Raw genomic sequence first — 26,740 nt, 5'->3', positions numbered from 1 at the left:
CATTTGAGAAGCTGAAGCAACTCCCAGGACACAGCTCACAGGCTGATTTTGCTTCTCCGCTCCAAAATAAGAATTGATTTGGGGACAATTGTTACGACTCTGCAGCCGATAACTTTGAAGAGAACCTGTGAGGAAGGCAGCTAGGGGGCTTGATCGCACACCTACATCCTACATCCCCAACATGTGCACTGGGAGCTGTGCCAAGTGCCTCGGGGGCACCCTCATCCCCCTCTCTGTGTTTGGCCTCCTCGCTAACATCCTGTTATTTTTCCCTGGAGGAAAAGTGATAGACAACAATGACCACCTTTCCGACGAGGTCTGGTATTTTGGAGGAATATTAGGAAGCGGAGTCTTGGTGAGTAAAGAAACCTGAAAATCTCCCCCCAAAGATTTTTATCCTATCTTTTAAAAATTGGGTACTTACTGAACAGGAAGAGATTTAGTTGCTAACAAAAGCCCAAGAACTGCATGATGAAATGTTGAGTGCCTCAATTTTTTTCCCTTCCTCATAGGGACCTGCCAAGGAATCCCCAGACTTAGGCTGGCAGCTCCCATGGGGCAGTAGACTTCCCTGAACCACACTGAGTGCTACATAATTTATTTTAACAAGATAATGATCGGGTGCAGGGTTGTGGGGGGTCGGGGAGTGAATACACATTTTCTAGTAAATTGGTTGAAAACTACCAAGAGAAACAGATGTCAGTGAATTCCTCTCCCAATTCTTTGGTAATGATTTCTTTATCCCTTATTTCCAACAGAGACTGGGAACTTCTGGTTTAGAGAGAGAAAAACTCATGTTTCATGACAATCGAGGACAAGTTTTTTGTCCTTCTCCTAACCCACCATGTAAATGGAAACTCAGAGTGTCAGATCTTGATACATTGCCTCATTGGATTTTCAGTTAGGCCAAATAGAACCTAAATATTCCATAACACGCATGTACGCACCAGCCAGACTCCTTTAGCTGTTGGCCACCAAGTCCCAGGTTGGAGATGTGGCTCCTCACACAGGCAAGCGGGCATGGGGCCCCCTCTTCATGTGCCAGACCACAAGGTGCTTCTTTTGCTTGTAGATGATCTTCCCTGCCCTGGTGTTCTTGGGCCTGAAGAACAATGACTGCTGCGGGTGCTGTGGCAATGAGGGCTGCGGGAAGCGCTTCGCGGTGAGTCCCTTCGGGGGACGGGATGGGGGATCAGCCACCAGACCCGCTCCATGGAGCACTGCCTTTGTGTGCTGGGCATTGAGGGGATGAGTTACCAGCCCCAGGCAAAACTCTGGGGGCAGCTGGTACAGGGATAATGATGGGATTCTTGCTGGTGCAAAGTAACAGTAATCACAAAATTTTAAAACCATAGCCCTCCTACTTATAGAATATAAGTACCATTCAAAACGTTACAAACAGCCAGGGATATCAGAGCTGGAAAACTGCAGTGAGCCATAGAAAGAATGAAGGCTTGAAGACGTCAGCCAGGGATATCAGAGCTGGAAAACTGCAGTGAGCCATAGAAAGAATGAAGGCTTGAAGACGTCCCTGGTGGTCCAGTGGTTAAGGTGTTGCGCTTTCACTGCAGGGGGCATGAGTTAGATCCCTGGTCAGGGAACTAGGATCCTGAATGCAGCATGGCTTGGCCAAAAGAAAAAATTTAAAAAATAAAATAAAATGCTAACTAAAAGTATAGCTTAATAAAGAAAAGACTGCAGGCTTGGAAGGCAGAGTTGGGGGCTGTGACTGCCTCTGCCACTGAGAAGCCCTGAGACCTTGGGCAAGTCAATTCCCTTCTCTGGGTCTGTGTTGCCTCATGTCTGTAAAGGTGGGGCTGGGACAGGATAATGGATGGTGACTTCTTCTCCTGATAGCCCCCTAAACTCTCCATCTACATCCCTGCCAGTTCCACTGCCTCAGAGGCTCAGCACTTCCCTACCTCTACCTCAGTTTTGCCCCCACCTTCTGTTTCCTGTCTTGTTCCCTGTAGTCATCCATCTTTAGTGGGCAAGCTACAGAAAACAGGCTTCACCGTTCCAAGCTGGAGGGAGAAGGCTAGGAGTGGGGTTGAGTCCCATTTCCTCAACTGGGGTGCTCTTTGCCTCCCTCTGCCCATCTGTTAAGATGAGGAAGTTGGACTAACTCAGAATTTCCCAAGGACAGATAAGCTCTGCTGGCACACAGATTTGCTCTATCTTTCAATAATATAGAAAGTTATTTTCTTTTAATTCTCCTTCAATCCTCTTAATTCCATCAAGAAAACTCTTACTTTGATGGAAAAAAGTCTTTGCTATTTCTAATTCTCTGTAATCTCCCTAACGAGTCTCCAGCTCCAGGAATGCGAGAAACATTAACTAGAAATTCAATAATATTGTGTTTATGTGTGTTGATGATTCGAGCTTTTCATTCATAGAGGTGATATAAATGAATAAAATAGAGAGTTGATTTAAAGAAAAATATTGAGTTCAGATACATTGATGCGGCAAAAATGAAGAAGGCTGAGCCAGAATTACTGGCTGGCTGACGGATAAACCAGCACTTGATCTAATCTCCAGAGAGTCAGTTGTCCATCTAAGAGAACCCCAATGATAAACTATACATTCCTACCTTAACCTCTTAAAGGGAAAGGTGTTGCAACTTGTCCTGAAACATAATTATTTCTAACATTTCTTTCTCATCATTATTTCCTCATCTAGTCAACTAAAAAGTATCTGTGCTGTGTTGTGCTTAGTTGCTCAGTCATGTCCAACTCTTTACAAACCCAAGGACTGTAGCCCGCCAGATTCCTCTGTCCATAGGGATTCTCCAGGCAAGAATACTGGACTGGGTTGCTATGCCCTATTGAATACATGTGAAGGGCTGAGGCTGGTGCACTGTGAATACCATGATGCTTTTCCACTTGAGACCAAAGATCATTCAAAGAGAATGTTATCACTTTTCAAACACAATCAAGCATTGATTATTATAGCAACATTTAAAATCATTATTGACAAAGAGATGCAAAAATCAACCACAATGCATTTTATACAATTATGTAATTTGATGCAAATTACAAACAATTATGTTATTTGATAGATTTGATTTTAAAAAACGTGTGTTGTTGTTGCTGCTTAGTTACTAAGCTGTGTCCGACTCTTTTGCGAACCCAAGGACTATAGCCACAAGTCTCCTCTGTCCATGGGATTTTCCAGGCAATACTGGAGTGGGGTTGCCATTTCCTTTTCCAGGGGATCTTCCCAACCTGGGGATCAAACTCTCGTCTCTTGCATTGCAGGCGAATCCTTTACCTAAGCCACCAGGGAAGCTCCAGTGTGTGTTATATATAATTATATTTTCATATACTTAATGATAAAGGAAAGAAGTAAATATGTAACACATTTTCTCTTTGAAATCTAATCCCATTACACCTTGTGGATTTGGGGAGAATAAATCAGAGATGAGAATTTGAAAAAAAAAATGAATAATTGAGGAAATTGGATGAATTACATAGAAATCTAACAGCTCATTCCCTGATGCTGAGTAGAAGGCTGAATATCAGCCAGTACAAAACCAGGGTTTTTGTTTCATTTTTGTTGTTGTTTGTTTCACACATAGTCACGGTGAGATGGGAAACAATATTCAAAGTACTGTGCAAAGCATGTTTTTAAATTAGATTTGTGTGAAGTCTGAGAGGAAAGCAGAAAGTTATTAAGCACAGTTGAATATATACAATCTGAAACACTTGGTCTGCTCAATGCAAGTCATCTGACTGGGATTCCTCACCTCTCAGGGGGGATCCTTTCTTGATGTAAGTTGAATATGAGTCCTTCCAGCCACTAGCTGGAAGTGCCCTTCAAAGGACCAGCTCTGCCACTTGGAAACCAAGGCACCAGCCATAGCCGCCCTGCACCAGGGGCGACCACTCTCTAAGTGACCAGCAGAAAGATTTCTTGTTTTGGGTTCATTTGTTTGTTAATCAGCTGCCACCGTTTAAAAAAAGATTTCACACACAAAAAAAGAAATCTAGATATCTTACTTCTTTTAAAAGTAATCTAGATATCTTACTTCTTTTAAAAAACAAACAAAAAATAACCTGGTACTCCTGGGCCTATATTTTGGCAAAAAAACAGCCATCAGTCTGCAGTGCAGGAGACATGGGTTCAATCCCTGGGTCGGGAAGATCCTCTGGAGAAGGAAATGGCTACCCACTACAGTATTCTTGCCTGGAAAATCTCATGGACGGAGGAGCCTGGTAGGTTATAATCCATGGGGTTGCAAGAGGCAGAAATGACTGAGTGACTAAACCACCACCACCTGGGCATTACTGAGCTCTTTGCCTGCCCCAAAAGGCCATGGGGTTCATGTCCCTGCTTTAGATGCTTCCTTAATGTTCCAAGGCTCTGAAGCCATAGTCAGTGTTTAAAGAAAGGTATCTACAAACGTGGAGGACAGCATGGCAATCCACTCCAGTATTCTTGCCTGGAGATTCCCCAGGGACAGAGGAGCCTGGAGGGCTACAGAACATAGGATCGCAAAGAGTCAGACACAACTAAAGCGACTTAGCATGTGTGCATGCGTTTACAAACATTTTGTCATACAAAAAGAAAAAAAAACCCTGCAGCATAATTTGATTGGTTCTATAGTGCTAAAGATTTGAATTATTTTTCCAAAGGCTCACAGTATTTCCTTCCAGGTGTATAAGGAACACTGGGCTTCTGAGCACATCATGTAAAAAATCCTATTGTGTAGAAAGGCCTGTGAGGCAGGAACAAACTGGGCCAAGAGCTGCTGAGCCAAATCATGTGGCTGTCTTCATAGCTGTCTCTCTATCATTTATTTCCTGGTCTGTCTCTCTCTTCTTTGTTCAATCTTTCTGGAATATTCTTCAGAAATTAGCTGCATCATTCTCTTCTCTTTCCTTGGGCAGTAAAACCAGGACATAGGAATAAACAGTGGAAGCAGGATGTGATTGCTGTAGAGATAAAGCAAGACAATAAACTGGGGAAAAAAAAAAATCTTGAGGTTGCCTAATTGATAGGTTCAGAGTGAAACTAAAAAATGAAGGCTAAACCTTCTCTGAGGCAGAGCAAGACTGAAACCCTGTATCCGGGATCTGCACTCTTTTAAATAAATTAGGGTAAAGAGGAGCTGAGAAAAAGGAGCCCTGGGACAAAAGCAGCGAGAGGAGGGAGACTTTCAAACTGGGCTTTGAAAATTCTGGTCTGGGTGTGTAGCTAGGTCTCACCCTCCTGCTCCCAAATTAGAGGTGTCCTAGCAGCTGATCTGTCCTCTAATCCATAAAAAAAAAAAAAAATTAACCTCTCAGGGTCCAGTGGGCTTCCCCAGTGGCTCAGCAATCAATAATCCACCTACAATGCAAGAGACTCTGGTTCCATCTCTAGGTGTGGAAGATCTACTGGAGGGGGATATGGCAACCCACTCCAGTACTCTTGCCTGGGAAATCCCATGGACAGAGGAGCTTGGGAGGCTACAGTCCATGGGGTCACAAAGAGTCAGATGCGACTGAGCATGTACACACGGTCCAATGGGAGAGCTAATTCATTTTATCAACTCTTTCCTGTGAAGTATGTATTGTAATAAGAGCCTTTAGAAAACCTTGACCTTAACTCAGAGGAGTGTCTCTAATAATTGGCCTGATAAAGGAGATATTTAGGGGCAGACAGGCATTTCAGTATCCTGAAAGTATATCATGCAGATAAAGGCCCACCCCACCCATAGGCAGGGCCAGACGGTGCACAGACCTGTTCCGAAGGAAGAGCTTGGTCAGGTCGTAAATCAATCTATCCACTGTGAAGTCAGCACTTCTTCCCGCGTCCGACTCGGCTCGCCAGCGCCCCCTAGGGACGCCTGCTGGTTGAGCACGTCTGATGTCAGCACTTCCTGAGGCCAAGAGCACTAACGGGTGACGGCAGCCTTGCATTCCTTGTAAGCACCGCTCGTTTGAAGGGGATTTAAGAAAGACCCTTCTTGTGAAATAATTATCATAAAAGAAATGAAGTATGAAACCCTATTTCTTCTCTAAATGTTCTATGTTTCAAAATCTTCTGCTGTAAAATGGCCAATGGCAGTTGCTACCTTTCGTAAGGACATGGCAAGGGCTGGGAGAAAATGTTGTAAGCATTAGTGCGCAGGGCAGAGGAGGGTAGAACCAAGTGCCTGGGGTACTGGGGACTCATAGATCCCTCATAAATGCTTGTTGGATAAATGAACTAAATGAATGCTCTGGGAGGATTTCAGGTCATTTCTTACTCTATCAGGCTCAATTCTAACAATAGCTCTTTGAGGTAGACATCCCATTTCTCATTTTGTAAGTCAGGAAACTGAGGCTCTTGCAAGTCAGGTTTCTGACCACAACAACCTCTCCCCCCAACCTCCAGTCTGTATTCCCAAGACTGAGTCAGAAAATACAGGAGGGCATTACTGTTTAAGTGAAAAAATCTTCAAGCAATCTCTATATATCTCCTTTCTGAGAGGAAACTTCATGCCCACCAGAGATGTTTCCCCCACATGTTGCCACTGCCCAAGCCTTGAAATATCCTGTCTCCTAAACCACCCGCCTTTCCTCCCTTCTCAGCGCCCCCTGCCCCACCCCAACACCTCCTCCAGGTGCTTCAGCGACAGAAGGACACCCACAGGCGGGGGCAGAGCTGGGCTTGGACCCTACCTCATCTGCCTCCAGAGTCTGATAAAGAAGGAGGTCTTAAACTGATACCTGGTGATTTGAGAGCATTCTCTTCCACTTCAAGGGAAGCATTTACAGCATATACATTTAACACATACTTCTTTAGAAATGCAAACGGAAGGTGTGTGTTGAGCAACCAGAAGACAGCCTGTTTACTTTTCTTTTTCTCCCCAGAGCTAGGCTCTCTGTATTTGTGGAAGATTAACATATGTGAGGCTATGACTATTAAAATATTATAATAAAGAGATTGATCAAGTGATTGTTAATGTCATGGAAAATTCTTCAAATATTGGAAATAGGCAAGAGAGATCTCTAGGTATCCTCCCAGTGAAATACTGTGCTGTGCCTAGTTGCTCAGTTGTGTCAGACTCTTTGTGACCCCATGGACTGTAGTCCACCAGGCTCCTCTGGCCATGGAACTCTCCAGGCAGGAATACTTGGAGTGGGTTGCCATTCCTTCTTCCAGGGGATCTTCCCAACCCAGAGATCAAAGCCAGGTCTCCTGCATTGCAGGCAGATTCTTTACCAGCTGAGCTACCAGGAAATCCCCAGTGAAGTGCTAGGCATTACCTAACAGCCTACCCCACCAGGGGGTTACCTGATTTTCTAGACATGTGTACCTTTGATTCCCAATTTACTATTGATTAGGCAATCTTTCATGGAATGTTCTGGAAAGAAAGTGAAAGTCATGTCTGCCTCTTTGTGACCCCATGGACTATACAGTCCACGGAATTCTCCAGGCCAGAATACTGGAGTGGGTTGTCATGCCCTCCTCCAGGGGATCGTCCCAACTCAAGAATTGAACCCAGGTCTCCTGTATTGCAAGTGGCTTCTTTGCCAGCTGAGCCACAAGTGAAGCCCAAGAATACTGGAGTGGGTAGCCTGTCCCTTCTCCAGTGGATCCACCTGACCCAGGAATCAAACCGGGGTCTCCCACATTGCAGGTGGATTCTTTACCCACTGAACCATCAGGGAAGCCCCTGTTCAGGGAGACAAGTAGTTAGTTATTCTTGAACCTTATTTTACGGAAGAAGAAATGGATTTTGTAGAAAGATGAGCTTCCCAATGTCATGAGGGAAGACACAGGAATCAAACCTAATCTGGGGCTTCCCTGGTGGTCCAGTGGTTAAGACTCTACGCCTCCAATGCAGCGGGCACAAGATTGATCCCTGGTTTGGGAACTAAGATCCCACATATCTTGTCGGACAGCCAAAAAACAAAACCCAGATCTGTCTGCCTGTACCCCATGCCCTTGGCCACTACACAATAGAGTCCCCCCTTTACTATTTATTCATTTAGAATAGGAAAAACATGTCCATAGTACAAAAACTACAAAGGAAGTCACACATTCCTGACTCCATAAAGTTTGGCAACGCCTTTCCTCAGAGGTTAGCAGTGTTCCCAATTATTGTGTCTCCTTCCAGAAATATTCCAGGCCTTTTGCCTGTTTACTTTTAAAAGTATCAGTTTAGAGTGCCTGCTCCATAACATATTCAACTTGACTTTCATAATTTCTCTTTTAACTTGAAAAAATTTGATCATGAAACCCATGGTAAATGAGAGGTACTCCTTCTGATTTTAAGACACAATAGAGTAGTAAATTAAGCAGTTTTTCAAGACTTCTAAACATGTGTTAAAACAAAGTAACATAAAATGTAGCTGGCTTCTCCATCCTGGAAAAGTAATGAAAAATTATTTGGAGAAACTATTAAAATTTCAAGGTGAGATATGTCAGATGTGAATACAAAAACAGAACATACCGCCTGTAGCTTTATTAAATTGTAACCTGATGTCACTTTTTCTTCAGATAGTTTTGTAAAGAAATAAAACTTTATTGCTTCAATTGAGAATGATTGTGTTGCCATCCTCTGTTATACACTCCTGCCTCCTGAGAGTAATCATAATCATGAAATCAGTACAGACCATATTCATCTATTTTTTTTTTTAACTTTTACTACCCCAAATCAATCTTCCAAATTTTCTAGACTGTACTGTCCAATGCAGGAGCCACTATCCACATGTGGCTATTGAACATATAGAAGGCAGCCAGTCTAAACTGAGATGTACCATAGGTAGAAAACACACACTAGATCCCAAAGAACTGGTACAAAATATAAAATATCTCATTAGTAGTTTTTCTATTGATTATCTATTGAAGTGATAATATGTTGGATATGCGAGTTAAAGAAAGTATATTATCAAAATTAATCTCACCTTTTTTAAACCTTTTAAGTGATTGTTACGAGAAAATTTTAAGTTATGAATACGGCTTGCATTAGTTTCCAGTTGGATAGTGTTGGTCAGAGGTGCTTACAAGGGGGACTCTGGAAAGGGGAAATTATCTCACTGATATTTTATATTAACCTGGTTTTGCGTGTACTCAGACTTGCCTAAAATGAGGACTGTTGCAAGTGTACTCATTTTTTGGGTCTGTAAACATTGGCCTGTTGAAATGTTCTAGGAATGATATCTAAAATCCTCTACTCCTCCCACACAGCAGGAATAGCACAAGACAGATTTCTCCTCTCACTTCCAGCCACTGGATGATGAAATCCTGACTTGTTTTAGTTGAAGGGACCTTCTAGAACTACCCACCCCTTTCTTCTGTATACCACCGAAAGCTGAGGCCAGGCAGGTGGGGGCCTGGGCGCCGCCAAGAAGGCTAGAACCCTGGTCTCCTCAGACTTCCAAACTGCCTTCCTGGAAAAGTGATTTTCCTTTTCTATTATAGCAATTTTAGATCCTCTTTCATTCTCCACAGTCAATGGTTTCATGATTCCTGACTCAAGACCAGAAAAAAAAGGAAAAAGATATTTTTTCCTTATCTGTCGTTTTATTTCTGTGAGAGAATCAATGTCACTCAAAAAGAAATTTGCAAATGACTGATTTGATCTGTTGCTAAGTGCATCTGATGCTAGTGGCAGTGTGCTGTGTGTGTGTGTGTGTGTGTGTGATTTGAAGAAGTAGCAGGTACAAGACACTGGACTGGGAGGGAGACTCCAGTTCTTTTCTTTTTGTTTGAAGTATAGTCGCTGTACAATATCAAATAAGTTACAGGGGTATAATACAGTGATTCACAATTTTTAAAGGTTATACTCCATTTATAATTATTATAGAATATTGGTTCTATGCCCCGTGTTGTCCAATATATCCTCATAACATATTTTATACCTAATAGTTTGTACCTCTTATCCTCCACCTCTCTGTTGCCCCTCCCCCTGAGACTCCAGTCTTAGTCTCGCTTGACCACCTTCTAGATGTGTGACTTGAGAGAGTGACAAGAGCATGGCCTTTGGAACCAAATGACCAAGGACTAATCTCAGTCCCACCACTTCACTCTTTGTTTGACTTAGAGCAATTAGCTTAACTTCTACTAGTCTCAGTTTCCTGTCTGGAAAACCTAGATAATCACACCCACCTCACAGGTTTGTTGAGAAGATTAAATGAGATAATGCATCTAAGATTCTAATAGAATGAAGGTATTTTTGCTAGTCAGAAAATTAGATGATTGCACTAGAAGGTTTTTGAGATCTTTTTATGAAAATATAAGAATATTTAACCCTTTAAGTAAATGGAAATTCTGGCTTTTGAAGACTTCAAGCAATGTTAAGATGAGAGACTATGTATATGTAGATGCTGAGTTGTGATGAGAGTAGATACATTCCAGGGTCCTGGGACTAGGAGATATTGATGCCAAAATCTTGGCATCTCTGCACTGGCACTGAATTGGAGCAGCATCTCCCAAAGTGTGTTGTTACAAGGACTCATGAGAAAAAGGTTACAGTCTCCTATGAGATCAGAAAACTCTACAAATTACCATGTATGTGCACGTGCTAAGTTGCCTCAGTTGTGTCTGACTCTTTGAGACCTTATGGACGGTAGTCCACCAGGCCCCTCTCTCAGTGGGATTCTCCAGGCAAGAATACTTGAGTGGGTTGCCATGCTCTTCTTGAGGGGATCTTCCTGACCTATAGATCGAACCCACGTCTCTTATGTCTCTTGCATTGGTGGGTAGGTTCTTTGCCACTAGTGCCACCTGGGAAGCTTGCAAATTACCATATATACCCAAATATAAACTAGGAAAAAAATAGCTTTATTGCTTTGCTAGGCAAAAGGGGACACAGCAGGCTTGTGCTCTTAAAAACTGTATGTTCCAACCCAGGAGGATTTGGTGAGGAGTTTTATAGCAATGGTTCAAGAGCAGTGTTGCTGATGAGGATCAGGGTGTGTGCAAGGCCTGCACTTCTTTAATCTGGTCTCAGGTGGTCTCCTGATGAGTTTCTTAAAGTTATCAAACTGTGATTTTCTCTGAAATGCAGAATGCTAACATCTTCCATTTGTTGGGGGTTTTAATTCTGTAAAGAGCCCAAAGATATTGCTATGTGTATCCCTTGAGACAGAGCCAGGACCCTGCCCCAAGCTGCACTATTGTTTCTTGGCCATTCCTCCCTTTTCTCTTCATCTCCTTTCTTCCCTTATTAGCAACTGTTCAAATCTGCCTTTTGGGATTCTGGGAAGGTCATGGAGGCTGCAGTCTGTTCCTTACAAACAAGAAACAGGGGACATGGAAAGGCTTCCATGCCCAGTAGTCCCATAGGGTCCTGCTGAGTTTTTATATGAAGGAGAAAATGGTCAGTTCTATAGGCATGAAAAGTCAGATGTGGTCCATGGAACCAGAGTTCAGTCTTGAAAAGTTGCATCTAAAGTATATTAATACATAATATGATATATGATATGAATATGAATCTAAGCTAAATAGATTACATAGATTCCAGTTGCTTAGGCACAGTTAGATCCTCTCTACCCTCTAACCCCACCCTCAAACCCTCAAATATGCACTGTGAGAAGACTGATGCTAATACAAGGAACAGGAAAAAGGAAGTACCTGACATTTAACTTATGTTACCATGTCTAATTTAGGTACGCTTTTTCATGCACATTTTATAGATGAGAAGCTAAGACCCTGAGGCTACATTCATTATGCAGATTCATCACACAGGGAAAAGTAGCATGGCTGAGATTTGAGCTTGAGTCTGCTGACTTTTAAACTCTTGTGCTTTGCACTACACCTTCATGTCCCAATGCAATGGAGGCGATAATTTTTCATCTCTAATTTCAAAATTGTTAATGTTTCCAAGCTACTCTCTAATTACTGTTTAGAATGTAGATTGCATCTCTATGCCTAAATTTTTTCATCTCTAAAAGGGGGTTAGCCTAGATGGGCTCCAAGATTGCTTTTGCATTTTATATTCTATAGTCTATCTTGATTTTATAATTTGAAAAAAAGGCACTAGTACAATCCATTTTTCACTAATTAATCTCTGTTATATAAAAATATTTAAAAGAACTGAAATTGTTGGGCTTGTGTAACCCAAAGGAGAGAAAACTTGCAGCAGGTGGAAGGGATAGAGAGATGTCAAAGAGAAAATATTTTTGTGTAAAATACAAAATACCTTCAGATATTTTAAAGATTGCTACCTGATAGAAGAGAAGTTGGACTTAATCCCTTTTTGAACTCAAGGGATGTAATTAGGATTGATGAGGAAATATCCTAGATTTTTACCCTTTCTCATAAGCAAAACCTGCCTGCCACATGAGGTCCCACAATGACTTAGACTCAGCAAGATGACTGGACCAGAAAACTTAAGATTACTTCCCATTCCAGGAGTCTTTGATTCTGTAATAGACCGGTCTTCCATATTAACCTTGTGAAGGACAGTCTATTTTTAACAAAGTTAAAAACTCTGGTTCAAAGGTTTAAAACCATAACTAGCACATGAGTCCTCAATGAATAGGAGAAAAAGATATGGGGATGGGGGTAGAGAAGGGAGCATGAGACATCAAAATTCATTCTAGGAGACTCCACAGGCCCCATTTCCAGTAAAGACTGGCTTCTACCCCAGAACTTCCCCATATTCATCGCATCAATGATTGGACAGTCAGGAGTGTTACATGTAATCTCTGAACACCTTAAGAACCCCACATGGTCTCTCTCCTTCTCTTTCAGATGTTCACCTCCACAATATTTGCAGTGATTGGAGTCCTGGGTGCTGGATACTCCTTTATCGTTTCAGCCGTCTCAATCAACAAGGGTCCAAAATGTCTCATGAGCCAAAACGGCACATGGGGCTACCCCTTCCACGACGGGTAAGGTACACCCTGCAATACCAATGTGTCACCACAGAGGGCACCAGGAGGTAAATGCCCAAGGGGAACACTGTATAAGGTCTGCCATCTTCAGTTTACAAGCCTCAGGCATGTTGCTCCTTTGAGGCAGAGCTGCAGTTGTGCAGTGAAGTTCCACAAGATCTCACCTCTCAGTAATCTTGTGATAGACATCAGAAGAAATAATAAAAGAAGGCACCTCATCTGTTCCATCCCTGGGTCGGGAAGATGCCCTGGAGAAGGGCATGGCAACCCACTCCAGTATTCGTACCCGAAGAATCTCCTGGACAGAGGAGCCTGGTGCGTTACAGTCCATAGGGTCACAAAGAGTCGGACACAACTGAAGCAACTTAGCACTCACTCACTAAGCTGTCCTGAGGGAAGAGGTTGGTGGTATCACCACGTGCACTCAAACATTTATTAGCATCAACACTAGGCGACTTATAACATTAATAAACAGAGAGCATTGTTTGAAAGTCTTATAATAGAAAATGAGAATGATTACTCATAAACAGAGCTCAAAGGCCTTCACTGGTACTCATAAGCAGGGTGTAAAGACCTTCACTGATAGCCTGCATGATAAATACCGAAACAGTCTTTTAAGGTGCAAATTTACTGAAAACTTTGTAGGTTCTTCATGAGAGTTAATGTTAATAGAACTCATTAAAGTAACACTTCATATTTTCAGGTACTTTGTAAAGAACTTTTTAAACAAATGAATTTATAATTTAATCTGCACAACAACTTCAAGAGGTGCGACTTCCCCCTGCAAGGCAGGCTGAATAAGTGTGATGTGTTTCACGTCTCTCAGTTAGTAGGGGGCAGAGACCAGGCACAAACTCCTGTCTTCTAACTTTGGGTCTGAGTCTTTTTATATTACACATCCTTCTGCCCCTACCTAGACTGCACCGCTCAAGGCAGTAGACAGTTGCCGTATGTGTCTACGTAAACTTAAGTTCCAATAAATGAAATAAAGCTTAAAATTCCTCAATCACACTAGCCATATTTTAAGCACTCGGTAACTGCAGTTGGCTATTATTGACCATATTGAACACTGCAGAGGTGGGGTATTCTCATTAGATAGGGTTACACTAGACTCTAACTTCCAAGAGGGCTGAGATGGCCTCTGTCTTGTTCATCATTACAACCTCTCTGGCACAGATACTGACATATCTAGGGAGTCAGAAACTAGACTTGTTGGGTTTTCCTGCACACAGAGGATGGGCCCATGCCTAAAAAAAAAAAAACCAATAGGACATCAATTCATTAAGTCAAATCCCTAGTTATGGATGTATATGAGAGGTTACAGAATCTCAGGAGCAGGCTCCAGACAGAGGAGATGGAGGCAGCTGGTTCTTATGACATGAGGTCTCAGTTTGTCCACAAGGAATTTCACATAAAATATCCCCACCCTTCTCTGTAGTTACAAGCCCTCTAATATCCTTATAGTGCATGTAGCAATTGCCATGAGTGTTTATGTTGCTGTGGCAAGCCCTGTCCTCTTACAGAGGACCGCTGTGGGCTTGACTTGCTTGAGTGCAACATTCAGAAGGTATGAGGCTGAGCCATCTCCTGAGGTCCTTCCTTGGATGGAGCCCTCCTCCCGACCCAGGGGCATACCTACAAAGCTACACATTACACCTCCTTTCAAGGACGCTTCTCCTAGTATCTCTATGGACAGAGTTTATCCTATAATGTGAATGGTACTCCCCTTGATGGATCTGAAAGCAATTAGAATATATCTACATAGAAAACAAAGGAGAGAGAAAGAAGCACAAGAGATGCCAAGTTACACCCCAAGGCAGTACAATGGTTTCATATTGTTCTGGCACCCTCATACCCAGCCTGGGGTGGGCTGGCACTGATGCTCCAGGTCAGGACAGAGACAGCTGGTCTGTGGATCACCACAGGAAATATCAGCTTAGGGGAAGGACAGGAAACCACTTTCCTGTTTGTCTCATTTGTTTTTTTTTTTTTTAATTGGAGTATAGTTGATTTACAACATTGTGTTAATTTCTGCTGCACATGCTAAGTCGCTTCAGCCGTGTCCAACTCTTTGTGACCCCGTGAACTGCAGCCCACCAGGTTCCTCTGTCCATGGGATTCTCCAGGCAATGATACTGGAGTGGGTTGTCATTCCCTTCTCTGGGGGATCTTCCTGACCCAGGGATCGATTCCATGCCTTTAACGCCTCCTGCATTGACAGTTGGGTTCTTGACCAGTAGCACCACCTGGGATGCCCCAATATTTGCTGTACAGCAAAGCGATTTGGTTATACATACATATACATTCTTTTTCATATTCTTTTCCATTCTGGGTTCATTGGTAGCTCAGATGGTAAAGAATTTGCCTGCAATGAGGAGACCTAGGTTCGAATTCTCCCACTCATCCCTTTTTTGCCGTAAGGTTTTGTTAGTTATCAAAAGGGAGAAAGGTTTGCATACTCAGACATTTGCATAGTAGCTTCAAACTATAATATGATTAAAAATCGCTGAATTCAGATTTATTACAAAATCATACATATTATACACTCTGCAGGTGATTTACAAGATAGAATGATTTTGACTATTCATGCTCTTTCCCATCGTGCCCTGACTGTAGGATTTAATCCCACATAAAATGCAGGTCCATCCTTGGTGTGAAATATGCCGTGATTGCTACAGAAGGGCTTTCAGGAGGATGGGTCCAGACATGTGTCTCATCACACTCTCTGCCTCCTGGCAGCTTTCCTCAGCATCCATTCTCCCCTACATCCTGTGTCTTTCCTCCTTTATGGCCTTATCTCCTGCAACCAGCTCCAAACCTTCCTTCCAGCTGCAGAGGCTCATTTCAAGTTTCTTATAACAACCCTCGAATCTTGTGTTGCCTAGTATTTTCAGTCAAAGTGGAAGGGGTAGTGGGGTGAATTGGGAGATCGGGATTGACCTATATACACTACTATGTATACAACAGGTAACTAATGAGAACCTACTGAATAGCACAGGAAACTACTCAGTGCCCTGTGGTGACCTAAACAGGAAAGAAATCCAAAAAAGAGGGGATATAGGTATATGTACAGCTGATTCACTTTCCTGTACTGCAGAAACTGACACAGCATATAAAGCCACTATACTCCCATAAAAAAAATAGTAAAACAATAAAACATTAAAAAAAAAAAAAGAAAGAAAGAAAATGCTTCCACCCACAATGTTTCATTTCATCCTCACAAAAACTCTCCTTCAGAGGTAATTCAGCAGAGGTCCAAAGAGGACAAATGACTTGCCCAAAGGAATGCTATTGTTAATGATGGAAGCTCGAGTCCAAGTTTTCTGACTTCAGGTCACAATGCTTTTTCAACACTGTATTGATTTGCACTGTCTGATTTTTGTAGAGTTCATTTTGAAAAGCCCAGGGGCCTCTGTCGCCAATCATTTTTACTATCCCATGGATTCATCCATCGGATCCCAGTGTGGAGGCATCAGAGGAGTTATGGTAGCTGCAAGTGTAACACACATACACAGCTACTTAGTGAGTGGGAAGGAATAATCACGTGTATGAGACCAAAGGAAAGGACTCAGGACAGTTTCCCTCATCATTCAATGGCAGCAGCAGAACCTTCCTTTCTCTTCTCCTTCCTCCACCACCTCCTCCTTCTGATAATTAAAGTCCAAGTGTTTCTGCATGCATTATTTCACTTAATCTTCCTAATAAATCTCAGAAGATTTTTTTTATCCCTAGAGTAGAAAAAAATATAGTTCAAAAGGTTAACTTGCCTGGGGCTCCACAGCTAGTAATTAGTAGAAGAATTTAAAAACAAAAGCACCTGATGGGACCTCACTTTTTGCTGAAACCTGTCTCAAATATGGAGCAGAGGAGGACAGACCTGGTCCCCTGCCCCAGTGAGCACATGGTAAGTTAGGGTGTTAAGAAGGAACGGGCTCTCACCTGCCAAAAGGGCGAAATGAAGTTGCGCAAGGGAGACTTCTTGGAGGAGGTGACAGGGGATGATCTTGGAAGATGTGCAGAAGCGTGTCTTTTGGAGAGGAGGGGAAACAGGTTTCAAGCAGAGAGAAGAGAAAGTCCTGAGGCTACTTTGAAAAGGTTCCATGTGCTCATAGAATGTCAGATCACTGAGTGGCCAGAAACTCAGGGTGAATGTTGAGGGAGGAGCAGAGGGACTCCATAGGAGGGGGTGATGGAGACCCAGGTAGACCTTCAGGACATTGAGGGACAGCAGAGGACTTCAAGCAGGACAAGCCATGGCCACTTGGACGTTTTAGGATGATCACGATGTAGTGATGTGGAGGATGAACAAGAGGACTCAGTAACTGACAAAGGGAGCAAAGCAGGAGGTCGGAGGAACAATCCAGATAAGATTCTGAGCATCTCCAAGGTAGTGGAACTGGGGCTCAAAAGGGGAGAAATTTCAGAGAATGTCTGAGATGGAATTATCAGGATTAGGAATGAGAAGAAAGAGAGAAGGTTATCAAGCTGGACTCTGAGGTTTCCAGCTTGAGGCACAAAATTCAGGGTTCTTCAAGGGTATAGAATTTAGTTCTGTTTTCCTTAGAAATGCCTGTTTTTGATCATATTAAAGGAACAAAGGCAGTTAACATTTTAGGTCATGGGAACCATACTGAAGAAGCATCCTAGAAGGAAAAAGAAACCTGGGACATTTTGAGATACGCCCTCCTGGCTGCCTTTGAAGTAGGACCTCCTCCCACCCAAGGTCTTCCTTTCTGAGACAATTGGCCGATCTACCTTGACCCTGAGCTGCTGAAAGGGAAGCAGCTGGCACAGGGCATGCAAACAGCTGCGGAAGGGAATGCAGAACGCCAGGCCAGAGACAGTCAGCAGTGGGGGAGGGACAGGGGACCCCACCAAGCACAGCACTGCCCACTCAGGCTGCAGCCCTCCCTGTCCCCCGAGGAAGGAGTTCAGGGGTGAGGAGAGTGCTCTCTCACCAGGCACAGAGCTGATACCATTCAGTGTTCTGCCTGGACTTCCTGTTACGACCATCTGCAGCTGCTCTTCATGATTACTTCTTAGCAAGGAACTGCTGTGAACACACTCCCCAGAGCAGAAAGTCGCATAGATGGGGTGAGATGGGATTGCAACAAAGTGTTTCCAGCTTTCATGAAGCAGGAAAGCCCCAAAGATGTTAAGATCCGGCTTTGCCCTTGACCTGACCAGACTTCGGGTCTATTCACATATTAGTGGTATGATCTTGGGGATCACACTTCTTAGCTCTTTCTCTGTGAAATGGGATGGCAGTAAGATCTACCTCACAGGTTCAGGCAAGAATGAAATAACATGATGTACATAATGTAGCACTTGCTAAACATTCAACCTTACTATTCATTTTTATGAATATAAAAAATTCATTACCATGAATGGAATTTATTGTGATGTATTAGAACTTTCTAAAATGTTATGTTTTTATAATAATTTTGTGATTAATTTCTGACTTTTCAACCAGCCTCATGAGGGTTCAAAGAGATTATCTTTATGATGTTATGTTGTTGTTCAGTCGCTAAGTTATGTCTGACTTTTTGTCACTCCATGGACTGTAGCCCACCAGGCTCCTCTGTCCATGGGATTCTCCAGGCAAGAATACTGGAATGTGTTGCCATTTCCTGCTCCCACGGATCTTCCCGACCCAGATATTGAACCTATGTCTCCTGCATTGGCAGGCAGATTCTTTACCACTGAGCCACCAGGGAAGCCCTTATTATGGTACAGGGAAGCCTTGATTGACATACTGCTAGAGATACTATACAAACTATTAAAGATATATAGATCAAATTTCATGAATAAATCATATTTTAATTATTCTAAAGGAGTGACATTACTGAAATACAGGGCACGTGTGTAATGATTAAGAGCAATGGCTTTGGAGTCAGACAGAAGGGAGATTAAATTCAGGCATTTATATTCCCTAGCCTCAGCTTCTTTTTTCTTTAACACTTTCTAAATATTTAATGTCTTTTTTTTAGTAGTACATTTTTCATAACCGAAGTATAGTTGATGTACAACATTGTATAAGTTACAGGTGTACAATGTAGAGATTTGTAATTTTTAAAGGTTATACTCATTTATAGTTATTATAATTCCCCGTGTTGTCCAATATAGCCTGTAGCTTATTTTATGCCTAATTGTTTGTACCTCTTAATGCCCTCCCCCTAAGTTTCCCCTCCCCACTCAACTTCTCAATCTGTGTATATGTTCATTCACTCAGTGACTATTTCCTGGGGGCAACTGTATGCCAGGCATTGTTCAAGGAAAGTAGTACCTCCTTGTAGTATTGGGAGGAACGGTGGAACACAGCTGGCCCAGTGCCTGGAACATGGGTGGGACCCCATACAGGAAAGCTGCCCATTTATTGAACACTCCCTGTGGTAGAACCGGGGACAGAGATGAGGGCAGAGATGGGGGGACATGGTCTCTACCCTGGTGGGTATATAGTCGCAAAGAGAAGACAGACAAATAGAGGACAGCTCAAGGTCCCGGGCGCTCCGTACAGAGGGAACCCAGAGAGTTGAGAAGCACAGAAGGGGTCCCACAGCCAGCTGAGGCACACGGAGAGTCAAGGGGTCTAGGAGAGAGGAGGTGGCACCTGTTATCCAGGCAAAGCACCTGGTCTCCCCTGCTCTTTCCCTCAGCAGGCTTTGCTGGTAAGAAGTGAGTTGTACGAAATCCATGGCGTTGACTCTGAGGTTGATGGAATTACTGCCGCTCAGTTGGGACTGCCTTCACAAATGATAGGATTCAGGGAGTTTAAACTGTCTCAGATCTCTTCGATTCACAGAACATGGGAGTATGATTAGCCTACAGTTCCACGAAAAATTAGGGAGCCCTTTCACCTGAGGTTGGAGGGCTGGAAGCAGCAATCATTTCAGGGATCTGAGACTCTGGGGTTAAAGGAAAAGGGCCTGTGGAACAACTATCTGTGAGGGTTTGTAAGGGGTGAAACAGCTGCTAGAGGGAAACTGAAAGGATCTCTCAACCCAAACTCAGTCGTTGCTTCCTAGCTTCCCCGTGAGGGTTTCACCAATCTTACCACCAGAGGGCGCTGTCATCCCACCACTGGACAAACCCTTTCCACAAAGGCAGAAACTCAGGATTGACAATTAACTTCATTTTAGGATCTTTTCTTTATAAAAATGTGACTGGAATATATTGCCTTTTATTACCTCTTATAATCATCACGTTGAAAAATGGTAAATATAAGAGAGACTGCATGGAAAAAGACAGAAAAGAAAAATGGGTGTTTTAAAAATAACATACTGAATTCTTACATAGCAATACATAAGGTATATTACTGAATTTTCAGAGTTGTGCAGTTGTTCTCAGGCCATTTTATAAATGAAGAAACTAATGGTAAGGGCAGGGGTCAGGGGGTGTTAGGTGACTTGTGTGAGGAATAGACAGCCAGTAAGAGGAATGCTTGAATTCAAACCCAGGTCTGTCTGGATTCAAAATACCAGTCTTTTTCCTTTAGGCCACACCACTCAGCTTAAGCAAAGTAACAACAATATTAGGGTTTATTGAGCACTTACTATCTACCAGGCACGGTTCTAAGCACTTTACTAGTGTTAACTCATTTAATCCTCACTTTAATCCTTATTTCACCCTGTGATTTGATATTGTTATTCCCACTTTACAGAGAGATACACAGAGCCAGTTAGCAGCCAGGACTGTATTCTTGTGGAAAGGTGAATCAATGCAATATGCAATGCTTTATTTTTAAATCAAGAATGCTGATTCTTTCCTTTATCCCTTCTGGATAAAGGAAATGTACTTCATCATTTCAAAGATTTTTCAAAATCTTAACACAAAATATATCTCAAATTAGTGTGTACTGATGCCCTGGAGAAACTGTCAGAGACAGATGGTCAAAAAAATCTAAAAACAATGAAATGGGTGTTCCTTTAGTAGCCAGATAGAGAGTTTTCTACAGAGACCCGGAAAACAGAGTAGATTCCTAAAGCAAAAGGGAAAAACCAATTTGGGGCTCTAAGAATGTGAGAAGGAATTATAATACTGCAGAAATTTTATCCCTTTACCCTCATTTTTGTCTTTTAAGCATACTTCACATTTCTCCTTCAAGGCACAATGCCCTTGATATTGCGGTGGACTCTTAATATATATATTTTATAGATATACTGTAATTTCTCCTATTTCAAAGTTTTTATAAAATATGTAATAAGGCAGCCAATCATTTCTTTTTTCTAGTTAATAAACCTTTTTGCAGGTGGAATCCATACATTGTCAAGCTGAGTCAGTTCACAGTTTGACTGGAAGTAGGCCTCAAAAGAATCAAGCCCTTCCCTTTAACTATATGACATGACTGTACTTTCCATGGCTTCTGAGGGCCGCTAGAGGTGACAGGTCATTTGCCAGAAATTCAAAGGGTCCCTGCGGACAGTAGTAGGATAAATCAAGGCCATGGACATTTGTAAGATTGTCCCCCTGATGTGTCTTCATTTTCATGGCTCCTTAATACATATTCGATTTGCCCATCTGCCTGGTCAGCTCACAAAAATCACTCTGTCACTCAGTAACTGTGTGAGCTGGGTAAGTCACTTAACCTCTCTGTGCCTCAGTGTTCCCATTTGTGAGGTGGGAGAAAAGAACCATGGAGTCTCCATGAGAAATAAATGAGTGGATATGTGTGAAACATTCAGAAGAAGGCCCAGCACATAGTAGACACTCAATAAAATTGTTAGGTATTACATTTAAACGTGTTGTTATTATGGGATTCTTTTTCTTAGGAATCTTAGGTCTTGGATAGATAGTGCTGCAAAAGGAAAATCACTGGGGTGACTTTCTAGCCTGGGGGATTGTGTACTTTTTAACCAGTGTCTCTTTTCTCCCCCATGACCCTGACAGAGATTACCTCGGGAACTCCGACTTATGGAGCAGGTGCCAAAAGCCTAGTGACGTGGTTCCCTGGAATCTGACCCTCTTCTCCATCCTGCTGATCATAGGAGTGGCTCAGATAATTATCTGTGCCATCCAGGTGATCAACGGCCTCCTGGGGACCCTGTGTGGAGACTGCCAGTGTTGTGGCTGCTGTGGGGTAAGCTGAGGTCTTTAGTCAAGTCAGGCCACCAGAGCAAATGGGACGAGGGGGTGGAAAGAGCGGCGGCTGCAGGATCTCCAACCAGGCTGAAAGGTCCAGGCAGGTCCTCTCTCAGCCAAGGGAAACTCTGCTCTCTATGATGCTATTAATCGCATACCTAGGCTGAGGCTGACCACAGTTTCAGTCTTACCCCCACCTGCCCATAGTTCTGAAGGCAAAGGACTCCACACACGTATAGAAGTTTATGATAATGTCTACATGAAGATTCTCAGGAAGTGGACATCTGTTATAGGAAGACACATCACGGTCTGTTCCCAAATGTTCTCTTTCCCAACTTGATCTACACAGTGGGTTAAAGTTGTCAAGTAATACATGAAGGGTATTTTCTTCCCCTTGGAAAAGATATGGAAGAGAGAAATTGTTCTTAACTGCAAGAAACAGTGGAAATCATTAGGGATTTCCTCTCCAAATATGACTGTAAATTATCGACATTATGAAAAATAAACCTATGGACAATAAACCAAGGTGATTATTTCAACTACTGAATAAGCCAGATCAGGAAATTATTTCATACCCATGAAGTTATTTTTAAACACAGATTAAAGTATGAGGAAAAAATTAAATAGGACTCAAGTGTTGGGAATGTCTCTGGCGGTCTAGTGGTTAAGACTCTGCGATTCCACCACAGGAAGCACGAGTCTGATTCCCAGTCAGGGAAGTATCATAAGATCCTGCATGTGCTGTGTTGCAGCCAAAAAAAAAAAAAGTTTGGCTAGAACTTCAGAGTTCCCTTATTGGGGAATTATGTAAACAAGTATAAATAAAGGTCTATCTACTTAATATAATATCATACCCAGATTAAAAATGATCCAAATAGTTTTTTCAAATAATTCTTATAAGTAATATATGTATTTAAGTCAACAGTTGTGTGTGTGTATGTGTGTGCACAGAAATCTAGGGAGGTGTTCAGTTAGAAAATCTGTGCCCTGACCTTGTCTTTCACCCACCAATTTCTTCTGTTATGTGATTCTCATATATCCTCCCAGAGTTTCGTTGTTATTGCTTTCATTTCCTCTACCTTAAAAGGATTTTTTTCAAAACTGCAATAATACTGAAAATTGCTTATAAAATAATGTTATTTAAAAAGAGCAATATACAAAAAATATATGCAGAACACACAATTATATAAATTTTAAAAATCAGTATTCTAAATGGGAAAAGAATCTAAAAAAGAATAGTACGTGTGTATGTATAACTGAATCACCTTGCTATGCACCTGGAACTAAGACAATATTGTAAATCAACTATTTGTGTGGGTACTTAGTCGCTCAGTCTTGTCCAGCTCTTTGCTACCCCATGGACTGCAGCCCACCAGGATCCTGTGTCCATGGGGATTCTCCAGGCAAGAATACAGGAATGGGTAGCCATGCCTTCCTCCAGGGGATCTTCCCAATCCAGGGATCGAACCCAGGTCTTTCACATTGCAGGCAGATTCTTTACCAACTGAGCCACCAGGGAAGCCTGACTATACTATACTCCGATATAAAATAAAATTTTAAAAATAAATAAAATAAAGTAAATGAAAACCCAAACACAATGAGTAGAAAAAAGACCTAAAGGAAATCCAACCAAAATGTTTAATGATAATTATTTGTGGGTAAGAGGACTTTGACTTTTTTCCTTCCTCTAACATATATTATTCAAAACTGTTTAACAATCATATATTTTGAAATATAAAGAATATAAATAAAAACTTCTTCCCAAAGTCAAGAGTAAAATGCATATATTAAAAATAAATTTCCCTGACTGTTGGATTTTTGTTCTATAAACTTTCAATTCTATGGTGTTGTATTTAAATTTTTTGCTCTTGAAACACAACTGGGGAGAAAAGAAAACTACTGGTTAGAAATCCATCGAAATTATTTTTATGGTAGTGGTTAATAGTATTGAGCATTTGAATTTTGTAATTCATCCAACAAGAATGCAAGCTTGCTAAATCAGCTAATTTATTTCGAACACTGATTTTATATCTTTTTCTGCTTTCACAGAAGAAGTCACACTTTTTTAGTTAGGTAGCAAATTTTCATTTCAAGTATAATTGGAAATACGACTGTTCTTCTAATAGAAGATAGCAGTTTACTAAATCTGAGGATTATCTATAAATTAAAAACATACCCACAGATCATCAAGTTAAGTGAAATAAATCAGACAGAGAAAGACAAATACTATATGATATCACTTACATGTGGAATCTAAAAAACACAACTATTGAATATAACAAAAAAGAAGCGGACTCACAGATATAGAGAACAAACTAGTGGTTGGCGGCGGGCAATACAGGGGTGGGGAATGGGAGGCACAAACTGTTGGGTGTAAGGTAGGCTACAACACAGGGAATATAGCCAATGTTTTGTAATAATTGTAAATGGAAAGTAACCTTTAAAACTTTATTAAAAATTTTTAAAATTACAAAACAAAAACACACACCCATAGTTGTAGTCACTTGACTCTTCAGTGAGTGTCATCTGTTCAGACTCCATATTTTAGCAATTTTAATGAATAAATCACCTGATAGTGAAAAGAAAGTTGCTGAACACTCAAGCTGGCACTAGAGAATCACAGAGAATGAATGTACATCACCAGAATTCCCTTCCCTCCTTCTTTCTCCATCTTTTTATTTGGATAACTTCAAATCTATGTGAAATTTTAAAAAACAATGCAATGAACACCTGTGCCTTGTCACCTAGATCCACAGACTGTTAACATTTGCTTGCTCTCTGTCTGCACCATTGGAAAGTAATTCACAGACATCATGAAACCTTACTACTAAATATTTCGGTGCACACAAGAGCTACACTGGAGGGGAAAAAAATACAAACAGTGGTCTGCTGAGGATTCCTGTCTTGTGGACAGCTCCCCTTTTGTACAGCTGGTCAGGGTCCCTCTCACAGGAGGACACGAGGGGGTGTTGAGCTCCCAGTTAATCACTCACTTGCTGAGTGAGCTGAGCAAGCTGCCTAGCTTCTAGAAGCTTCGTTCTCCCAGCCGCCTCCTGTCAAACTTCCATAGAGAGGGAAGACAAATAGACATCCATCCATTCAGACAGGAAGTATTTATTGAGAGGTCCCTGGCCTGGCACAGTCCTTACATGAGATAATGAATGGAAACGTGCCTCAAAATACAGGCTGTTGAATGCCAGCTGTGCAGTCTTAGCCAAGTTGGTTGCCCTCAACTGTGTCTTTGCCTATAAAATGTGATTGTTAAACCTACTTCCTAAGGTGCTGAGTGAGTGTCTAACTTGGGGTGATCAATGTGTATCCAAGTCAGGACTTCTCTGGTGGTCGAGTGGTTAAGACTCTGTGCCACGGCAGGGGCCCAGGGTTCAATTCCTGGTTGGTGAACTAAGATCTCACATGCCACGTGGCACAGCAGAAAAAAAAAAAAAAGCATCCATGTCAGTAACTAGACGGCTCAGTACACTGTACTGTTATTTCCTTAAGAGGATGGAAATCTGTATAGCAGCCTAAGTTCAAGAAAAGGAACACAGTTTCTGGGTTCCACCTCCCAGGGTTCTCTACTTATTAATTCCTGGCTTCTCTATTTATTAACAATGGCTTCAGATACATCACTTTGGCCCTCTGTTCCACTTATTAAAAATGAATTTTAATAATAAAGTGAAGCTTCCACACTTCTAGCCTAAACATAGGTAAGTGACAAAGATCTGAACCAAAGTCGGAAAAGTATAGAAAACATTCAATAAGTGACCAATAAGGGCAGGAGTAATTAAGACTAAGGGGGGCTTCCCAGGTGGTACAGTGGTAAAGAATCCCCCAGCCAATGCAGGAAATACAGAAGTAGGTTCAATCCCTGAGTCGGGAAGATCCCTGGAGAAGGAAATGGTATGCCCCTCCAGTATTCTTGCCTGAGAAATCCCATGGAGAGAGGAGCCTGGTGGGCTACAGTCCATGGAGTCACAAAGAGTCGGACACAACTGAGCACACAAACAAATTAAGACTAAGAGGGGTGATGGGGAGGAGAAAGTACACACACACACAAATGATGTTGTAATGAATTAATTTTTTTCTATCTTCTAGGGAGATGGGCCAGTCTAAACCTCCATGATGAGCTGTTGTAACCTGATGACGTGTGAGAAGACATATTAAACTTAATTCTTCTCTTCTTGGAGTTGCCAGTTCCTACCTGCTTCCTAACTGACAAAGCTTAGGCAGGCCAGAGTTATTTCTTCTCCTTTCAAACCAGCTCAGTTCAACTTAGAATTTTATGTTAGTTTCAGATAAAAAATAGTTTGGCTACTTCAGGAATATTTATGAATCTTTCCAATTAGCTTCCTTTTATAATTGAAGAGCAGGTTCAAAGCAAATGTTTCATAATTTTTTCTCTAAGAATGAAAAATGTAAAAGAACACGTGTACTGATGCACTGCTTCTTTGTATATAGAGATGTTAATATCTTTGGAAGTTTTACAGAACTCAAAGGAGTAAATCACATTAAAAATGAGAAGCTAAGACCAATTTTTATTTTTAAGATTTATGGGGAAAATAGAATGACTGATGTATCATAATTTTTATTTATTGCCTTTTGGGCTAACATGTTTTAATTACTTCTGACTAATCTTTTGAGTCTGACATCATTTACTAGGGTTTCCTTATGTATTAAATTAAAATTAGAATTCAAAGGTGATATAATAAAGATTGTGTGTTTGCAAGGAAGGAGGGGCAAAAGATTAAATGAAAATTCACGTTTTCTACAAATGCTTCCCTTGAGCAAACAAAAGCAATGTTTTTAAAAAATTGATTTGGGTAATCATTTTTTCAGCCTATGGCCCA

General features: G+C 41.7%; 1 protein-coding gene and 1 long non-coding RNA gene across 2 annotated transcripts; one reads left to right on the top strand and one right to left on the bottom strand.

Moving 5' to 3' along the window:
- TM4SF4 (transmembrane 4 L six family member 4) lies at positions 1 to 26,665 on the top strand. The gene is made up of 5 exons (XM_081569474.1): positions 1 to 355; positions 1,073 to 1,162; positions 12,673 to 12,812; positions 21,702 to 21,891; positions 25,989 to 26,665. The coding sequence occupies exons 1-5, from the start codon at positions 182 to 184 to the stop codon at positions 26,004 to 26,006; spliced, it is 612 nt and encodes a 203-aa protein (XP_081425600.1). The 5' UTR covers positions 1 to 181; the 3' UTR covers positions 26,007 to 26,665.
- Positions 3,004 to 5,822, bottom strand: LOC145538084 (uncharacterized). The gene is made up of 2 exons (XR_014076630.1): positions 5,725 to 5,822; positions 3,004 to 4,934 (listed from the first exon to the last, which is right to left on the bottom strand). It is a non-coding gene; the product is annotated as an uncharacterized LOC145538084 (long non-coding RNA).
- Positions 26,666 to 26,740: the final 75 nt, after the last annotated feature.

This window comes from Giraffa tippelskirchi, chromosome 2, assembly GCF_054371585.1.
Source record: "Giraffa tippelskirchi isolate mGirTip1 chromosome 2, T2T-mGirTip1v1.2.pri, whole genome shotgun sequence".
Taxonomy (NCBI): Eukaryota; Metazoa; Chordata; class Mammalia; order Artiodactyla; family Giraffidae; genus Giraffa; species Giraffa tippelskirchi.
The sequence above is the reverse complement of the archived record's forward strand: the minus strand, read 5'-3'. Positions and strand labels throughout refer to the sequence as shown.